Genomic DNA, 17,582 nt, shown 5'->3' with positions numbered 1-17,582 from the left:
ATTTCAGTGCAAATAAAATGTTTATTGAAATCACTTCATTTATAAAACAGTTCTTTTTTTAACATTCATAAATAATGACTTTCACAAAAGGCACAGCACTAGCATGGATTAATGACTGTCAACAGAAACACTGGACACAGGACAGTCTACACAATCAAACCGAAGGGTTGAGTTCCTGTCCGACGACACTGAAGACTCATGCCAGATCTTACGGCGCCTGGACAAGTATTTAAACATGTCGTCTGGCACACAACTGTTGGTTGAGGCAATGCCTGCGCATCAGGTTAGGAAACTTGATCTGTGTGTTTAAATATGCCTATGGGGGCAATGCGTTTTAACGGAAGACAACGTTGAACTCGGTTGAAGCACGAGTGTGATGTCGAAGTGGGTGTGGTCAGAACGCCACCCGATTTCACGATGTCATTCACAATAACAGTCCGTATCTGTTGCCTGTACCTTCAGCGGTTGAATAGGTTTGTGTGACTCGTATAAAGAATAGTTCCCGGAGTCCATTTCCCCAAGGGTCTGTTCGTCAGCTCTGGTCTCTGTCAGGGGAGTTGCCTTCGTCATCAGCGTAGCCACTGCTGTCTGATTGCATGCTGTCACCTCGAACCACCAGACCTACAGAGAGAGAACCTCAGGTCTACACACAGCCATACTCTCCTCATGGCTTTAACACAGACCTACAGAAAGAACCTCAGGTCTACCCCTTTGGGGACAGCAACCGTTTTAGGTTCTTTGTTTTCCCTAAGAGCGTAGTGAGCAGATATAGACTGTTAATATCAGTAGGTATCAGCTGACTATGACCACATATCAATCAAGACTATGAACTCACCTTTGTTTTGATTGACAGTGGACCGTGACAAAGATGTTGACCTTATACTTTCTTGCTGTCCAAAGTCTTCCTCCCCTGCGCTCTGTACCTATTGAAAAACAGGTAGTCAGGAAAAACTCCTGGCCCAAGTATGCATAGTCACTTCACCCCTACCTACATGTACAAATCACCTTGAGTAACCTGTACCCCTGCACACTGACTCGGTACCCCCTGTATATATAGTCTCATTACTAACCTGTACCCCCTGTATATAGTCTCATTACTAACCGGTACCCCCTGTAGCCTCATTAGAACCTCATGCACACTGACTCGGTACCCCCTGTATATAGTCTCATTACTAACCTGTACCCCCTGCACATTGATTCGGTACCCCCTGTATATAGTCTCATTACTAACCTGTACCCCCTGTATATAGTCTCATTACTAACCGGTACCCCCTGTATAGAGCCTCATTACTAACCGGTACCCCCTGTATATAGTCTCATTACTAACCTGTACCCCCGCACACTGACTCGGTACCCCCTGTATATAGCCTCATTACTAACCGGTACCCCCTGTATATAGTCTCATTACTAACCTGTACCCCTGTATATATAGTCTCATTACTAACCTGTACCCTCATTACTAACCGGTACCCCCTGTATATAGTCTCATTACTAACCGGTACCCCCTGTATATAGCCTCATTACTAACCTGTACCCCGCACACTGACTCGGTACCCCCTGTATATAGCCTCATTACTAACCGGTACCCCCTGTATATAGCCTCATTACTAACCGGTACCCCCTGTATATAGCCTCATTACTAACCTGTACCCCTGTATATAGTCTCATTACTAACCGGTACCCCCTGTATATAGCCTCATTACTAACCTGTACCCCCTGTATATACTGACTAACCTATACCCCCTGTATATAGCCTCATTACTAACCTGTACCCCCTGTATATAGTCTCATTACTAACCGGTACCCCCTGTATATAGCCTCATTACTAACCTGTACCCCCGTATATAGTCTCATTACTCGGTACCCCCTGTATATAGCCTCATTACTAACCGGTACCCCCTGTATAGAGCCTCATTACTAACCGGTACCCCCTGTATATAGCCTCATTACTAACCGGTACCCCCTGTATAGAGCCTCATTACTAACCGGTACCCCCTGTATAGAGCCTCATTACTAACCGGTACCCCCTGTATATAGTCTCATTACTAACCGGTACCCCCTGTATATAGCCTCATTACTAACCGGTACCCCCTGTATATAGTCTCATTACTAACCGGTACCCCCTGTATAGAGCCTCATTACTAACCGGTACCCCCTGTATATAGTCTCATTACTAACCGGTACCCCCTGTATATAGTCTCATTACTAACCGGTACCCCCTGTATAGAGCCTCATTATTATTATTATTTTATTGTGTTACTTTTTATTATTATTTTTTACTTCAGTTTATTTGGTAAATATTTTCTTAACTCTTCTTGAACTGCACTGTTGGTTAAGGGCTTGTAAGTAAACACTTCACTGTAAGGTCTACACCTGTTGTATTCGGTGCATTGGACAAAGTTTGATTTGAGTCAGGCAGCCAAGGACGGATAATGGACTACACCAGATAGATGTGTGTATGAGCCCTAGGAATTCAGAGACCGGAGTACAGTGTGCCATATAGGTCAATCCAAAACAGTTCTGTCACTTACCTCCTCCAGCTCAAAGGAGTTGGCCTGTTGAATAGTGTGGGAGACCTGCCCCTGGAGTGGTGTTGGTTTCAGAGGACTCAGGTACCTCTTGTTCCTCCATACACCTGGATAATACTGGGCTGCTGGAGGCTCCACTGTGCTCCCACCACTGGCAGGGAGAATCATCTCAGGTGCATCTGTGTCTAAAGAACTAGGTGTCACATCAGTAACAGTGATGAGACAAGGGGACTTCCTGCAACTAAGGTGCTCTATAGACACAACCAGTGTTCCAGTTTCTCCCAAACTAGACTCCACCTTAGACATGGGAGTTACTGTGACCTCTGAACTCTTGGCTGTGTTCCTGGGAGTTAAGAAATCCTCCTCCCTGGGTTTGTGTGGTCCGTCTGACGTGGTGAAGGATCGGTCAGATCTCCTGACGTTCTCAGAGGACAAAATGTCCTCCGCCTGTGTGTTACTATTCCTCGGTTGAAGTTGACTGCTGTACGGAGCCTGGTGAACACACTCAACGATCTGAGGACGGGTGATGTCATGGGTAACCTTGGTGACCGGTGCCACTACTGTTGCCCAGCCTGTGGGATGAATTGTGTTTTGAGTTTCTCCAACTTCACAAGTAGGTCTTGGAGTAGTGAGGCCAAAGTCCAGCTTCTTCCTACTACTGGGCTCTCTTTGATGACCTGATTCTGAAAGTGATGATGCCCCAAGGTTGGGTGTTCTGTCAGGATGTCGCTCTCTCTCTACATCAACTCCACCCCCATCTGATGACGATCCCTGCTCCAACTCCTTGTCCCTGACTGTGTCTCTATGTCCCGGTGTCTCTGTCTCTCTGTCCCTGAACATACGTGTGCCCACAGCACACGTCTTGTTACTATCCCCAGTGTCCATATCCTGTACATCCGAAAACAACCCCTGCTCCCCCTCCCCGTCTATGTGTCCCGGTGTCTCTGTCTCTCTCACCATCGTGTCCACAGCAGCACTCATCTCATTACGGTCCCCTGTATCCTGATTATCCTCCTCCATGTCTCTGGATAAAGGCTCTGCCTTGGTGTTCTCCAGGACCAGACCCACCAAGTCAGGAAGGCTGCTTCTCTTCTTGGGTGCCGACCCAGGCCCGGGGGAGAGTCCTGGTCGGGGGCAGGCAGAGTCCGACCCCAGCCGGGCAGAAGCCCCAGAGCCAGTATACAGGCACATCTTAGAAACCGTATCCTTGAGTCGTTCCACTGGAGACCTCGGTTCGCTGCGGACACTTCCCATGAAGCGTCGTCCAATCTGCCCGTCAGCGGTGGGGGAGAAGCTGAAGTCAGGAGGGGCGAGCTTCTGGAGGGGCGTGCGGGACACGTGTGAGTAGAGGGAGTAGAAGGCGTTGGCCATGGCTGTCAGCACCTCTACCTGCCTGAAACGGCCTGCAGGGGGGAAGACACGTTCAGAGAAAGGAACAGTTTGTTTGGAATGCTGCCCAACACAGAGGACAATCAGAATATTGTACTGTTTGGAATGCTGCCCAACACAGAGGACAGAGTATTGTACTGTTTGGAATGTTGCCTAACACAGAGGACAGAGTATTGTACTGTTTGGAATGTTGCCTAACACAGAGGACAGAGTATTGTACTGTTTGGAATGCTGCCCAACACAGAGGACAATCAGAATATTGTACTGTTTGGAATGCTGCCTAACACAGAGGACAATCAGAGTATTGTACTGTTTGGAATGCTGCCTAACACAGAGGACAGAATATTATACTGTTTGGAATGCTGCCCAACACAGAGGACAATCAGAGTATTGTACTGTTTGGAATGCTGCCTAACACAGAGGACAGAGTATTGAACTGTTTGGAATGCTGCCTAACACAGAGGACAGAGTATTGAACTGTTTGGAATGCTGCCTAACACAGAGGACAGAGTATTGAACTGTTTGGAATGCTGCCTAACACAGAGGACAGAGTATTGAACTGTTTGGAATGCTGCCTAACACAGAGGACAGAGTATTGAACTGTTTGGAATGCTGCCTAACACAGAGGACAGAGTATTGTACTGTTTGGAATGCTGCCCAACACAGAGGACAGAGTATTGTACTGTTTGGAATGCTGCCCAACACAGAGAACAATGAGAATATTATACTGTCTGGAATGCTGCCCAACACAGAGGAAAATGGGAGATGTGAATTGTTGATAGAAAAGTCAGTGTGGGGAAAACTCAATCTGATTGGCTGGGCCCGGTTCCCAGTGGGTGGGCCTATGCCCACCCATGGCTGTGCCCCTGCCCAGTCATGTGAAATCCATAGATTAGGGCCTAATGAATTTATTTGAATTGACTGATTTCTTTATATGAACTGTAACTCAGTAAAATTGTTGAAATTGTTGCATGTTGTGTTTATTTTTTGTTCAGTATAAATGAGATACAGTGGCTTGCGAAGGTATTCACCCCCTGGGCATTTTTCCTTTTTTGTTGCCTTACAACCTGGAATTAAAATAGATTTTTTTTGGGGGGGTGGTATCATTTGATTTACACAACATGCCTATGACTTTGAAGATGCAAAAGATGTTTTTATTGTGAAACAAACAAGAAATAAGACAAAAAAAAACTGAAACGTGGATGTGCATAACTACCCCCCCCCCCAAAGAAAAAGAAAAGTGGTGTTGCAGACTCTGGGGCCTTTCAGAACAGGTGTATACAGTGTATACTGAGATCATGTGACAGATCATGTGACACTTAAATCAAGTCCACCTGTGTGCAATCTAACTAATGATGTTACTTCTGAAGGTAATTGGTTGCACCAGATCTTATTTAGGGGCTTCATAGCAGAGGGGGTGAATACATACGCACACACCCCATTTCCAGTTTTTATTGTTTTACTTTTTTTTGAAACAAGTCTTTTTTTTTCCATTTCACTTCACCAATTTGGACCGTTTTGTGTCCATTACATGAAATCCACATAAAAATCCATTTAAATTACAGGTTGTAATGCAACACAATAGGAGAAAACGCCAAGGGGGTGAATACTTTTGCAAGGCACTGTATTTCTGAATTCAATTTCAATAAATTAGCTAAACTTTCTAAAAACATGTTTTCACTTTGTTATTATGTGGGGTATTGTGATGTCATTATGGGGTATTGTGATGTCATTATGGGGTATTGTGATGTCATTATGGGGTATTGTAATGTCATTATGGGGTATTGTGATGTCATTATGGGGTATTGTGTGTAGATGGGTGAGAAATATATTTTTAATTTTCAATGTAAATTCAGGATGTAACAACAAAAAGGTGGAATAAGTGAAGAGGTGTGTATTCTTTCTGAAGGCCCTGTATACCACACTAAGTTATATAGACACTATCAGTCTGTAGACGTAGTTGTCTATTGTACACTTTGATTTAGTGATTAAACTGTTTCAACTGCATGAAAAGTGCTACATAACTACAGTTACTACGTAAATGAAGCTGAGTGCTACATAACTACAGTTATTATGTAAATTATAGCTGAGTCATATTCAGACACTATCTATATCTTGGCTGTGGGTGTTGCATGATGGTGATGACCACAGTAGTGTGGGTGGGAGTCCCACACAATGGTGTGTGTTTTGTCTTACTGGCCAGGGAGAGTCCTGGGTCCTCCTGTCGGAGCCGGTGCAGTTGGGACTGAAGAAAGAGGCGGAGGTTGATGCCGTGGGCATGGGAGGGGAAGTTGATGAAGCGGATAGGGATACGGGCCGTGACCTCAGGCTCATCACAACCAAACCCTAACTGGTACAGAGTCTCCTCTGCATCCTCCGCACACATCTGCAGGGCCTCTGACACACTAGGGTGTGTGTGTGTGTGTGTAAGTGATGAGTCAGAGAGACAGACAGAAGAAGAGAAAGGGGATGGGGATGGAGATAAAGAGGAAGAGAGCGAGAGAGAGAGTTACTGACTGCACTTCAGTTGAAACATTCTTCAGTGACGTTGTATTGGCTCTGTTAGACTGTAAACATCAGGTTGAGAGTGGTTGGTCCCAACTCGCCTCGATGCTTTACTGGTGCTTTTGGAGAGCCCGCTGGAGGCCAGACTGTGACCCAGGTGGAGAAGGGGCAGAGCCAGCCTCTGGCGGGGTGTACTGCAGATACAGAACAGGAATCAAAGACAAACCTGTGTCAGCCAAAAATAAACAATGGACAAAACAAACCAGAAATATTCTAATAACTTTGTAATAGTAGTTGATAGTAGTTGCATGCTATTATTTATTATTATGCCTGTATTAAAACAGAAGTCATATCTTAATGTACCTGTATTTAAAATGTACTAGTAGCTGGGAAAAAAAAAATGCATAAACAAACAAAAACAACTCCAGACTATAAATTTAGCCTGCCATGTGTAGTACTTTGTAAATTTGACAGATCTACTGTGGGTGGCCAGTGGCCACTGACCTGGTGGTGACTCCTCTGTGAGGATGTTTGGGTGGCGGAAACAGCAGTGGGCAGCTGCTACACAGGCACCATTTAGCCAGCAGGCACCATTTAGCCAGCAGGCACCACCATTGGGAGATAAAAGCAGGTCAACTTACGTCTCTTCAACCATACTTGACTAAACCTCCCTCTAAAACTGGAAAGACGTTTAAGACAGAATTTATGTAATTAAACCACATATTCTGGTTAAATATGGTCTTACCTCAGGTCTGAGACTCCTTCCTCAACATTTAATACTGTCGCTGTAAAACATTAAAGAAAAGTAACGTTTGAGTGAAAAGAAAACCACTGGTGTGTGTGTTTTCCCCCAGAAGATTTGGTACATTTCCTGTGACATGTGTCCCTTTGTGTTGTGACGAGACTTCAGTGACCAATGGTTTGTCTCTTTTCAGACACGCCCTCATCTTTGCTTTATATAAAAATAAAAATCGGGCCAGTCTTAGGGAGAGTCCGTCAGTCAGCAGCTAAATAACATGCACCAGCATGTCAGACACTCAATTAAAGAGGTGAAGGCTGAAGGTTAGATGCCACAATGAGCCTATTGTTTTGTTTCAGTGTAACTACATGTCGTTGATGTACTAGCAGTGGAGAAACAGTCCTATGCCATGAGAACGGTGTATCTCACTCACATTGCACAGACCTGTACCCTGGATTTATTAAAAATGGCAAAATAATGAAAGCCTTCCACTAGACAAAACAGGTATAATGGGACTTCACAAAGTAACACACATACACAGACCATCCATTTCCAAAACATTCGTGATGCTCTCCTAATTTTCCTACAAAACTATTTCCTGCTTTGATTATTTCCTATGGTGTGTTTTCTCTCAGTGTGTGTGTGTGTGCGCCTGCATGTAAATCTGTGCCAACGGGTTTATGTTCTCTTTCATCCTCACCCTCAGCCCCCAGACTCAGGTTATCTTCAAAACTTTTCGATTTCAGCAGAGACTCTGGAAGAACGGAGGAGGAGACTAAAATCAGTGTTCTGTTGTGACCAGTAGGATATAACATCATTGCTCCATGCTGACAGTAGATTTCAGTGACGGTGGCTTTGTTGTCAGACTTACCAACAGTCATATTGTGTCTAGAGTTTTCTGAGTCCGTCTCCAGCCTAATGAGAAGACGAGGGTTACATGTTGTTACTAATCATAAAGTTTAAAAAAATAATAAGACATACACACCAAAACAAAAACCTTTATTATTACATCACAGCCTGGTATGACAACTGCTCGGCATCCAACCGCAAGGCACTACAGAGGGTAGTGTGTACGGCCCAGTACATCACCTGGGCCAAGCTTCCTGCCATCCAGGACCTCTATACCAGGCGGAGTCAGAGGAAGGCCCTAAACATTTTTCAAAGACTCCAGCCACCCTAGTTATAGACTGTTCTCTCTGCTACCGCATGGCAAAGGGGTACCGGAGCGCCAAGTCTAGGTCCAAGAGGATCCTAAATTGTTTATACCCCAAAGCTATAAGACTCCTGAACAGCTAATCAAATGGCTACCCAGACTATTTGCATTGCCCCCCCCGGAACGCTACCACTCTATTATTATCTATGCATATTCACTTTGATAACTCTACCTACATGTAAATATTACCTCAACACCCCTGCACATTGAAGTACCCCCTGTATCTAGCCTCCACATTGACTCTGTACCGGTACCTCCTGTATATAGCCTCCACATTGACTCTGTACCAGTACCCCCCTATATATAGCCTCCACATTGACTCTGTACCGGTACCTCCTGTATATAGTCTCCACATTGACTCTGTACCGGTACCCCTCTGTATATAGCCTCCACATTGACTCTGTACCGGTACCCCCTGTATATAGCCTCCACATTGACTCTGTACCGGTACCCCCTGTATATAGCCTCCATATTGACTCTGTACCGGAACCTCCTGTATATAGCCTCCACATTGACTCTGTACCGGAACCCCCTGTACATAGCCTCCACATTGACTCTGTACCGGTACCCCCTGTATATAGCCTCCACATTGACTCTGTACCAGTACTCCCTGTATATAGCCTCCACATTGACTCTGTACCAGTACCCCCTGTATATAGCCTCCACATTGACTCTGTACCTGTACCCCCTGTATATAGCCTCCACATTGACTCTGTACCAGTACCCCCTGTATATAGCCTCCACATTGACTCTGTACCGGAACCCCCTGTATATAGCCTCCACATTGACTCTGTACCGGAACCCCCTGTATATAGCCTCCACATTGACTCTGTACCGGAACCCCCTGTATATAGCCTCCACATTGACTCTGTACCGGAACCCCTGTATATAGCCTCCACATTGACTCTGTACCGGAACCCCCTGTATATAGCCTCCACATTGACTCTGTACCGGAACCCCCTGTATATAGCCTCCACATTGACTCTGTACCGGTACCCCCTGTATATAGCCTCCACATTGACTCTGTACCGGAACCCCTGTATATAGCCTCCACATTGACTCTGTACCGGAACCCCCTGTATATAGCCTCCACATTGACTCTGTACCGGAACCCCCTGTATATAGCCTCCACATTGACTCTGTACCCCCTGTATATAGCCTCCACATTGACTCTGTACCGGAACCCCCTGTATATAGCCTCCACATTGACTCTGTGTACCCCCTGTATATAGCCTCCACATTGACTCTGTACCAGTACCCCCTGTATATAGCCTCCACATTGACTCTGTACCAGTACCCCCTGTATATAGCCTCCACATTGACTCTGTACCGTAATACCCTGTATATAGCCTCCACATTGACTCTGTACCAGTACCCCCTGTATATAGCCTTTTTTTGGGGGGTATTTTCTTAAAACAGCATTGTTGGTTAAGGGCTTGTAAAGTAAGCATTTCACTGTTGGTCGTATTCCTGTTGTATTCAGCATTTCAATGTTGGTCGTATTCCTGTTGTATTCGGTGTATGTGACAAATAAAATTACATCTGATTTGCTTTATTCCATCATTGGTTACTCAGAGAGTTCCTCATATTGACGTTGGTTGCGGCCCCAGGCCCCACGGTGCCAAACCCCAGGGCATTCCAATGTCTTCTCTTTCTTCCATTACTAATAGGGATAGACAAAATGGAGCAGTTCTATGCAATATTATAGCCACAGCAACTGTATAGACATCAACCATCAGACAGCGCCTGTTGAATTGGAGTTTCCATGTGACTTTAAAAAACGTAAAGGACTTGGGTTGATGCATCTGAACATTAGCACCTTACTTCCTGAACTGGATTACATTAAGATCCAGGCTATGCAGACACATCCGGACATTACTTCCTGAACTGGATTACATTAAGATCCAGGCTATGCAGGCACATCCGGACATTCTGGTATTGACTGAAACTTTGATCTCTGGGGACATTCTGCACTATGATATTAATAATAAGGGTTATGTGTTCAGGACTGACTTTTTTTAGCTACTACACTGAGTAGTTCTCTTTTGCCAAGATAATCTATCCACCTGACAGGTGAGGCAAATCAAGAAGCTAATTAAACAGCATGATCACTACACAGGTGCACCTTGTGCTGGGGGCAATAAAAGGCCACTCTAAAATGTGCTGTTTTGTCACACAACACAATGCCACAGATGTTTCAAGTTTTTAGGGAGCGTGCAATTGGCAAGCTGACTGCAGGAATGTCCACCAGAGCTGTTGCCAGAATTTCCTTTCTCTACCATAAGCCCCCTCCAACATCGTTTTTGAGAATTTGACAGTATGGCCAACCGGCCTCACAACCGCATATGTGGGCGAGCGGTTTCCTGATGTCAAAGTTGTGTTCCAATTCCTGCCAATGTCCAGCAACTTCACACAGCCATTGAAAAGATTGGGACAACATTCCACAGGCCACAATAAACAGCCTGATCAACTCTATGCGTAGGAGATGTCACGCTGCATGAGGCAAATGGTGGTCACACCAGATACTGACTGGTTCTGATCCACGCCCCTACCTTTTCTTTAAAGTACATGTGACCAACAGATGCATATCTGTATTCCCAGTCATGTGAAATCCAATTTAGATAATTTATCTATCTAATTTATTTATTTCAATTGGCTAATTTCTTTATATGAAGTGTACTCAGTACAATCTTTGAAATTGTTGAATGTTGTGTTTATATTTTTGTTCAGTATATCTTTAAGCCTTTGTCTGGGGAAAAATGTCATCCATAACTGTTATAGGGGTCTACTGTCCTCCCCCGGCTAACCTTTGCGCACTCGATGAGGAGTTTTTATTTTACTAAAATCAGAAGTTATTATCCTGGGTGACCTAAATTGTGATTTGGGAAATGCAGACAATCTAAACCTAACCCAGATGGTGACTAAACCCACACGGCCCAACTCTAAAGATCCTTCAAAATCAACTCTGATTGTTCTTATTTTAACCGATACACCAGATAAATATTTCCTACTGGTGTCTTCACCCAGGACAGTGACTATTGCCCAGTTTTTGTGGGCTCGCTATGTTGCTTTGTATATATGTATTTTTTTTAGTAAAGTACGTTGATTACTCATATCTGCTGTCCTGCGCCTGACTCTATACACCAGCTACACACTGGACCATTACATTGGGTCAAGGACAGGAACAGAAGCTTAAGCCCAGACAGGCAAGCTTTTAAGCAACTGAGGTATCATTATGTAAAAAATATATATTTTTTTTTAAATCAGAAAAGGCTAAATCTGATTATTATGTAACCTCTCTTTCAGATTGTAATGGGAACCCGGCTAAATGCAGACTATTTACAGAAAAACAAGTCCTGGATGCCTTGGTAGCAATAGACAACACCAAATCCACAGGAACCGACCAATTGGATCCCAGTCTGCTTAAAGTGTGCAGAACCCATCATTGTTGGCTCAATAACCAACCATTTTTTCATTTAACATTATTATCAGGAAATAATCAAAAAGTATAGAAATCATCTCTTGTGCTGCCACTCCATACGCACGGAGATAGTAGAGATCATACTTATCACCCCATTTCAACACTTCCTTGTTTGGCTAAGATTCTAGAATCATTGGTAAATGAAAAAAAAAAAAAAAAGTTGTGCATCTGAGAAATGTATTTTGAATGTAAACCAATCAGGGTTTAGTGCTGGGCAGAGCACTATTACAGCAACCACTTCAGTTGTTAATGATCTTTGTTAATGCTTTAAAACAATGAAATGAAATGCTTTGTTTGTGGATCTGTCAAAAGCTTTTGATACTGTTGATCATGCTGTTTTATTGAATAAAGTTGTCCTCGATAGGCCTGAGCTCAGACACCTGATTGATGGGGTTAAGTCTGAATAAAGGTATAACAGGTGTTCCACAGGGGTCGATCTTGGGACCTGTTAACTATTCACTATTTATATAAACACCATTGGTCTATCTATTCAAAATTGTAAGGCGGATATACAGTGCATTGGGAAAGTATTCAGACCCCTTGACTTTTTACACATTTTGTTACGTTACGTTACATCCTTGTACTAAAATGTGTTTTTTTTCCTCCCTCGTCTATCTACACACAATACCCCATAACGACAAAATGAAAACAGCATTTTAGAAATTTCAGCAAATATATATATTTTTTAAACTTATTTATTTATTGCTTATTTACATGAGTATTCAGACCCTTTGCTATGAGACTTGAAATTGAGCTCAGGTGCATCCTGTTTCTATCCTTCAGATGTTTCTACAACTTGATTGGAGTCCACCAGTGGGAAATTCAATTGATTGGACATGATTTGGAAAGGCCCACACCTGTCTATATAAAAGTTTCCCCAGTTGAGAGTACATGTCAGAGCAAAAACCAAGCCATGAGGTCAAAGGAATTGTCTGTAGAGCTCCGAGACAGGATTGTATGGAGGTGGTGGCAGCCTCATGCTGTGGGGATATTTTTCCGCAGCAGGGACTGGGAGACTAGTCAGGATCGAGGGAAAGATGGAGAGCGGAGCAGCGAGATCTTTGATGAAAACCTTCTCCAGAGCGCTCAGGATCTCAGACTGGGGCGAAGGTTCACCTTCCAACAGGACAACGACCATAATAACACAGCCAAGACAATGCAGGAGTGGCTTCGGGACAAGTCTCTGAATGTACTTGAGTGGCCCAGCCAGAGCCCGGACTTGAACCCGATCGAACATCTCTGGAGAGACCTGAAAATACCTCTGCAGAAACGCTCCCCATCCAACACTGTCACGCCATGACCTGAGATATCTCTGTTTTCTTTATATTTTGGTTAGGTCAGGATGTGACTAGGGTGGGTACGCTAGTTTTAGTATTGTCTAGGGGTTTTATATTGTCTAGGGGTTTGTATTGTCTAGGGGTTTGTATTGTCTAGGGGTTTTGTATGTTTATGGTGGCCTGATATGGTTCCCAATCAGAGGCAGCTGTTTATCGTTCTCTCTGATTGGGGATCATATTTAGGTAGCCATTTCCCTTTGGTGTTTGTGGGATCTTATCTATGTGTAGTTGCCTGTCAACACTCTTTTGTATAGCGTCACGTGTCGTTGTGTTATTTTGGTTAGTTTGTTCAGTGTTTATTCTTTAAATAATAAGAATGTACGCATACAACGCTGCGCCTTGGTCCGATCCTTATAACGAACGTGACAAACATGACATAACTTGAGAGGATCTGCAGAAAAGAATGGAACAAACTCCCCAAATACAGGTCAAGCTTGTAGCGTCATACCCAAGAAGACTCGAGGCTGTAATCGCTGCCAAAGGTGCTTCAACAAAGTACTGAGTAAAGGGTCTGAATACTTAAGTAAATGTGATATTTCATATATTATTTTTTGTTTTATCCTGTTTTTGCTTTGTCATTATGGGTTGTTGTATGTAGATTGATGAGGGGGAAAAACTATTTAATCAATTTAGCATAAGGCTGTAACCTAACAAAATTAGGAAAAAGTCAAGGGGTCTGATTACTTTCCGAAGTTACTATATACAGTATCAGTCAAAAGTTTGGACACACCTACTCGTTCCAGGGTTTTTATTTTATTTACTATTTTCTACATTGTAGAATAATAGTGAAGATATCAACTATGAAATAACACATGGAATTATGTGTTAAACAAATCAAAATATATTTTATATTTGAGATTCTTTAAGGCCACCCTTTGCCTTGATGACAGCTTTGCACACTCGTGGCGTTCTCTCAACCAGCTTCATGAGGTAGTCACCTGGAATGCATTTCAATTAACAGGTGTGCCATGTTAAAAGTTAATTTGTGGAATTTCTTTCCTTCTTAATGTGTTTGAGCCAATCAGATGTGTTGTGACAAGATAGGGGTGGTATACAGAAGATAGCCCTATTTGGTAAAAGACCAAGTCCTTATTATGGCAAGAACAGCTCAAAAAAACAAAGAGAAATTACAGTCCATCATTACTTTAAGACATGAAGGTCAGTCAATATGGAACATTTCAAGAACTTTGAAAGTTTCTTTAATTGCAGTCACAAAAACCATCAAGCGCTATGATGAAACTGGCTCTCTATGAAAGGAAGACCCAGAGTTACCACTGCTGCAGAGGATCAGATTGAAGCCCAAATAAATGCTTCACAGAGTTCAAGTAACAGACTCAACATCAACTGTTAAGAGGAGACTGTGAATCACGCCTTCATGGTCAAATTGCTGAAGAAAATAAACCACTACTAAAGGACACCAATAAGAGGAGACTTGATTGGGCCAAGAAACACGGGCAATGGACATTAGACCGGTGGAAATCTGTCTTTTGGTCTGAGTCCAAATTTGAGATTTTTGGTTCCAACTGCCATGTCTTTGTGAGACACAGGGTAGTTGAACGGATGACCTCCACATGTGTGGTTCCCACCGTGAAGCATGGAGGAGGTGGTGTGATGGTGTGGGGGTGCTTTGCTGGTGACACAGTCAGTGATTTATTTAGAATTCAAGGCACACTTAACCAGCATGGCTACCACAGCATTCTGCAGCGATACATCATCCCATCTGGTTTGCGCTAGGTGGGAAGATCATTTGTTTTTCAACAGGACAATGACCCAAAACATACCTCTAGGCTGTGTAAGGGCTATTTGACCAAGAAGAGCAATGGAGTGCTGCATCAGATGACCTGGCCTCCACAATCACATGTCGGAACGCCTTCAAAACTGTTGGAAAAGCATTCCTCATGAAGCTGGTTGAGAGAATGCCAAGAGTGTACAAAGCTGTCATCAAGGCAGGGTGGCTACTTTGAAGAATATAAAATATATTTGTTTAACTCTTTTTGGGGTTACTACATGATTATGTTTTATTTCATAATTCTGATGTCTTCACTATTATTCTACAATGTAGAAATAGTAAATAAAGAAAAATCATTGAATGAGTTTATATATATATATATATCTGACTATTTAGTCCCAGTGATGAGCTGCAGTCGGAATGATTAAACACTACTGTCAGATCGATTGTTAATGGTTGTTTAACCTTTGCCTTCTGTATTAAACACATCCAGGTCAAACCAGACCTACTGGTATCTTTACTATACAGGGTCAGACCTACAGGGATCATCTCTAGCCAGCTATCCTCTCAGTCTGTCCAGCAGAGCTACAGCTTTTACAAGTTTCTTCACTTCCTACAGAGGAAATGCTCTCAAGAGGATTGTCAGATAGTGAAGTTAACCAGATGCTGTAAGAACACCCCAGCATTATCTTATCTCGCTTTATCCGACTGAAAAACCTACAAAATAATAATAAAAGTTTGCACGTCCCTTTTAGTCGTGGTTTCAGACTACTTGAGCAATTTGACTTGCGTTCATGACATCATGTTGCCAATAAGAGTCGCGACCAAGTCATCTATGATCATTGGTAATAATACAGAAGTAATTACACAATACATAAGTTTCCATCCAGTTATACAACAATTGCTTTTCTGTGCTAACATGGATGCTATTTTCTGTTAAACATAACTGGAGGAATCAACAGAACAAAACAGTACTATTCTACCAAATATGATGGAAACCTGGGACTATAAAACACAACACCAAAGAAAGTTTGGAAAAAGAATGTCCAACAGTATAAATAGAACACAACTAGTTCTAGAACCAAGGTGTTTCAGGAAATGACTCAAGAATCCCCTTTGGGCCATGCCATTGACCTGAAACTATATCCTAAACAGAAAAGATCTATTTTCGAGCACAACTTAATACTGGCAATTCACATCTGTTACATTTCCCCCACACTGTGGGCGGTTTCCATCAACCTTTAGCTGCCACTGACGCATCATCCTTGCCTATTGAGTTCCTCTCTGAAGTTTTTCATTTCAAAGTCAAACCTTGCACGGCATGCTCACTCACCCACAGCCCAGCAGCCAGCTCTCAATCTTTCCTGCTGAGCATCCTGTGGAAACAGTAGATATAGAACAATCTGGGTGAGCATTCAGCATTAAAACGATTAACACTTCGCACATTTTTTTTGCTCTGTTCTGTCGCAAAGCTGTGATGCATCATGCAGAGGCCAGCCGTCCACATATTGTAACATAAATATACCAGACTAAACAGAGTTGCTGTTAAGGAGTTTTAGCCCCCTGCCTGTTGTTGTTCAATAGATATTATACAGTAATGCATCAATGTCGCAGCGGTCTAAGGCACTGCATCTCAGTGCAAGAGGCATCACTACAGTCCCTGGTTCGAATCCAGGCTGGATTACATCCGGCCGTGATTGGGAGTCCCATAGGGCAGCACACAATTGGCACTGCGTCGTCCGGGTTTGGCCGGGGTAGGCCATCATTGTAAATAACTGACGTGCCTAGTTAAATAAAGGAACGTTTTATTTTTAATTTTTAATGTCACTCAAAATGTAAGCTCTTTATCGAACTACCAAAATGAGAACTGACCATCTGAGAAGACATCATCCTCTGATGCAGACTGGTGTGGAACAGACGGGTGGGTGGATGGAGGTCCCTGTGGATCTTGTTCTTTCAGGGTAGGCCACTGGCGACCGGTCTGGAACCAGGCCTGGCGCCTGGTTGTAGAAGACGGCCTCTCCATCAGATGAGGGGGGCTGCATGGGGACAACAACAGAGACACTTTTAAAATATGCATAACTCACTGTCACGACTTCCGCTGTCGTCGGTCCCTCTCCTTGTCGTCGGTCCCTCTCCGATCCACTTTTCATTTTCCATTTGTTTTGTCTTTGTCTTACACACCTGGTTTCTATTCCCCAATTACTTGTTCATTATTTAACCCATTGTTCCCCCATATTTGTTTGTATGTAGTACGGTCCGTTTATGTGGGCTCTCTTTTGTATATGTTGAGTAAAGTACGTCTATTTACTCATATCTGCTGTCCTGCGCCTGACTCCTCTACACCAGCTACACACAGACGTCGTTACACTCACTCAGCAGCTCACCAATTCATTGAATATCTTCAATAATCATAAACTGGTAGAACCCAAACAATGAAGTTAGTATTATACAATTTCATCAATAGACTTATTATTGATAATACTAGAAATGTCCAAATCATGACCAGCTAATGACATTTTCAGTGAAGCTACTGGTGCCTCTCGGGCATTTCAAGCAGGAACACATATTCACTGATTAATAATCTAGTACTGTTGGTTGGAAGTGGTTAGGAATTTATCACATGATTGGAATGAATAGTTGCCATTTAAAAAATAATTG

At 43.2% G+C, this 17,582-nt stretch overlaps 1 protein-coding gene across 1 annotated transcript; it reads right to left on the bottom strand.

The window, feature by feature from the left end:
- Positions 1–2: 2 nt before the first annotated feature.
- Positions 3–16,954, bottom strand: LOC135540397 (protein ITPRID2-like). Its single transcript, XM_064967019.1, has 11 exons — positions 16,794–16,954; positions 16,255–16,297; positions 8,033–8,076; positions 7,862–7,915; positions 7,168–7,207; positions 6,927–6,983; positions 6,524–6,616; positions 6,114–6,322; positions 2,532–3,931; positions 836–923; positions 3–621 (listed from the first exon to the last, which is right to left on the bottom strand). The coding sequence occupies exons 1-11, from the start codon at positions 16,945–16,947 to the stop codon at positions 533–535; spliced, it is 2,271 nt and encodes a 756-aa protein (XP_064823091.1). The 5' UTR covers positions 16,948–16,954; the 3' UTR covers positions 3–532.
- Positions 16,955–17,582: the final 628 nt, after the last annotated feature.

Source organism: Oncorhynchus masou, chromosome 5 (genome assembly GCF_036934945.1).
Source record: "Oncorhynchus masou masou isolate Uvic2021 chromosome 5, UVic_Omas_1.1, whole genome shotgun sequence".
In the NCBI taxonomy this organism is placed as follows: Eukaryota; Metazoa; Chordata; class Actinopteri; order Salmoniformes; family Salmonidae; genus Oncorhynchus; species Oncorhynchus masou.
The sequence above is the reverse complement of the archived record's forward strand: the minus strand, read 5'-3'. Positions and strand labels throughout refer to the sequence as shown.

Coding starts and splice junctions, on each gene's coding strand:
- LOC135540397 (XM_064967019.1), bottom strand. CDS start 16,947: ATGGAGAGGCCGTCTTCTACAACCAGGCGCCAGGCCTGGTTCCAGACC. Junction 16,298..16,793: donor GGATGATGTCTTCTCAGATG/GTCAGTTCTCAT, acceptor CTGTTTCCACAG/GATGCTCAGCAGGAAAGATT. Junction 924..2,531: donor ACTCCTTTGAGCTGGAGGAG/GTAAGTGACAGA, acceptor GTTTTTCAATAG/GTACAGAGCGCAGGGGAGGA.